This window comes from Penaeus monodon, chromosome 19 (genome assembly GCF_015228065.2).
Source record: "Penaeus monodon isolate SGIC_2016 chromosome 19, NSTDA_Pmon_1, whole genome shotgun sequence".
Classification (NCBI taxonomy): Eukaryota; Metazoa; Arthropoda; class Malacostraca; order Decapoda; family Penaeidae; genus Penaeus; species Penaeus monodon.
Genome location: NC_051404.1, coordinates 12,084,191 through 12,085,403, shown reverse-complemented (window position 1 = coordinate 12,085,403; position 1,213 = coordinate 12,084,191). Strand labels below are relative to the sequence as shown.

The 1,213-nt window shown below is 49.2% G+C and overlaps 1 protein-coding gene across 1 annotated transcript in view; it reads right to left on the bottom strand.

The window, feature by feature from the left end:
• Positions 1-1,213, bottom strand: part of LOC119585330 (roundabout homolog 1-like) — a 189,296-nt gene that overhangs the window by 91,199 nt on the left and 96,884 nt on the right. Inside the window, exon 8 of the mRNA XM_037934003.1 lies at positions 295-780. Within this exon, the coding sequence (XP_037789931.1) occupies positions 295-780 (486 nt within the window). The remainder of the gene's footprint in view (positions 1-294; positions 781-1,213) is intronic.

Here is a 1,213-nt window from a genome sequence, read left to right as displayed (position 1 = left end):
CGGCAGAATTTATTGTGATTACAGTATGTAGGATTGTGTGTACTGTCGTGTGTGGTTTTATATGTGATTTTTGAAAAATTATCTGTTATATGGATGGGTATGTTCGTATATATGTTTCTGTTGTTTTTTTTCTTTTTTGCTTGTACATGTTTCAGCATTTTAACTCGTATTATAGAGTGAATAAAATGCTACGAATGTAATACAAAAAACGAAGTCTGCAACTAGCTAAGTTGACCTATGACCTGTGGAATTGACATTTGTAATAAAAGAGGAATAAGAGACGCGAGGCCTTACTCGTGATGGTGAGGTCGCCTTCTCTGCTCTCGGAGATCCTCTTTCCGTCGGTCCTCACGGGCGCCGCCCCTCGATACCAGGTAAGCGTGGGCGTGGGCGGGCCCTGTACCCGGCAGTGCAGAGTGGCGTGCGTTCTGGCGGGGAGGGTCTGATTGGCGGGCGGGACGCTGATGATAGGCGGCGGGGTGTCTCGGGGGGCCACCAGAGTGAGCCAGGCGCGGGCGTGGGCGGCTCCGGCCTCACTCACCAGCGAACAGGTCCAAGAACCTCCCTGGTCCTCGCTCGCGGGCGTGAGCACCAGCGTGCCATCCCTGGTGACGGAGACGTGCTGGCCCGCCCACCCGGGGCTAAGGGGCTGCTGCGGTAGGGAGGAGTGCGTCCACACGGGCGTGGGCGGGGGAGTGCCGCGCCCGTAGCAGGGAAGGCGCACCGTCGTGTTCAGCACCACGGACACGTCCACAGGCCCGGATACCAAGCGAGGCGAGTCTGCCGGAGGAACAGAACAACATGAATAAGAAACTTGGACACTTGAGCATGGGTCAGGGTCATGGAAACCCGTTTATTCAGTCATGAACTCGAGTCACGCATCATGAACGAAGCTTTGACCCCCCCCCCTACCCTAACCAACAATGTTCATATAATTTTACGAGACTTTAACTCGTCCTGTATCTACAGTTGAATTCGAGTAAAGAAAACTCTCTGGTATTCTCAAAGATGCAATGGACAAACGAAAATACAGAATAGTTCCATTTAATTATTCAAAAATATACGGCCTTAACAAGCATTTCGAGATATTGTCTATACTCATTAAAACATAAACGGTTTACGAAGAAAATGAAAAATGCTTAGAATTACTTATCATACAACAAAGATGATCGTATCGATTAGTTTTCGACGACAAAACGGTAAGAGTAAATAA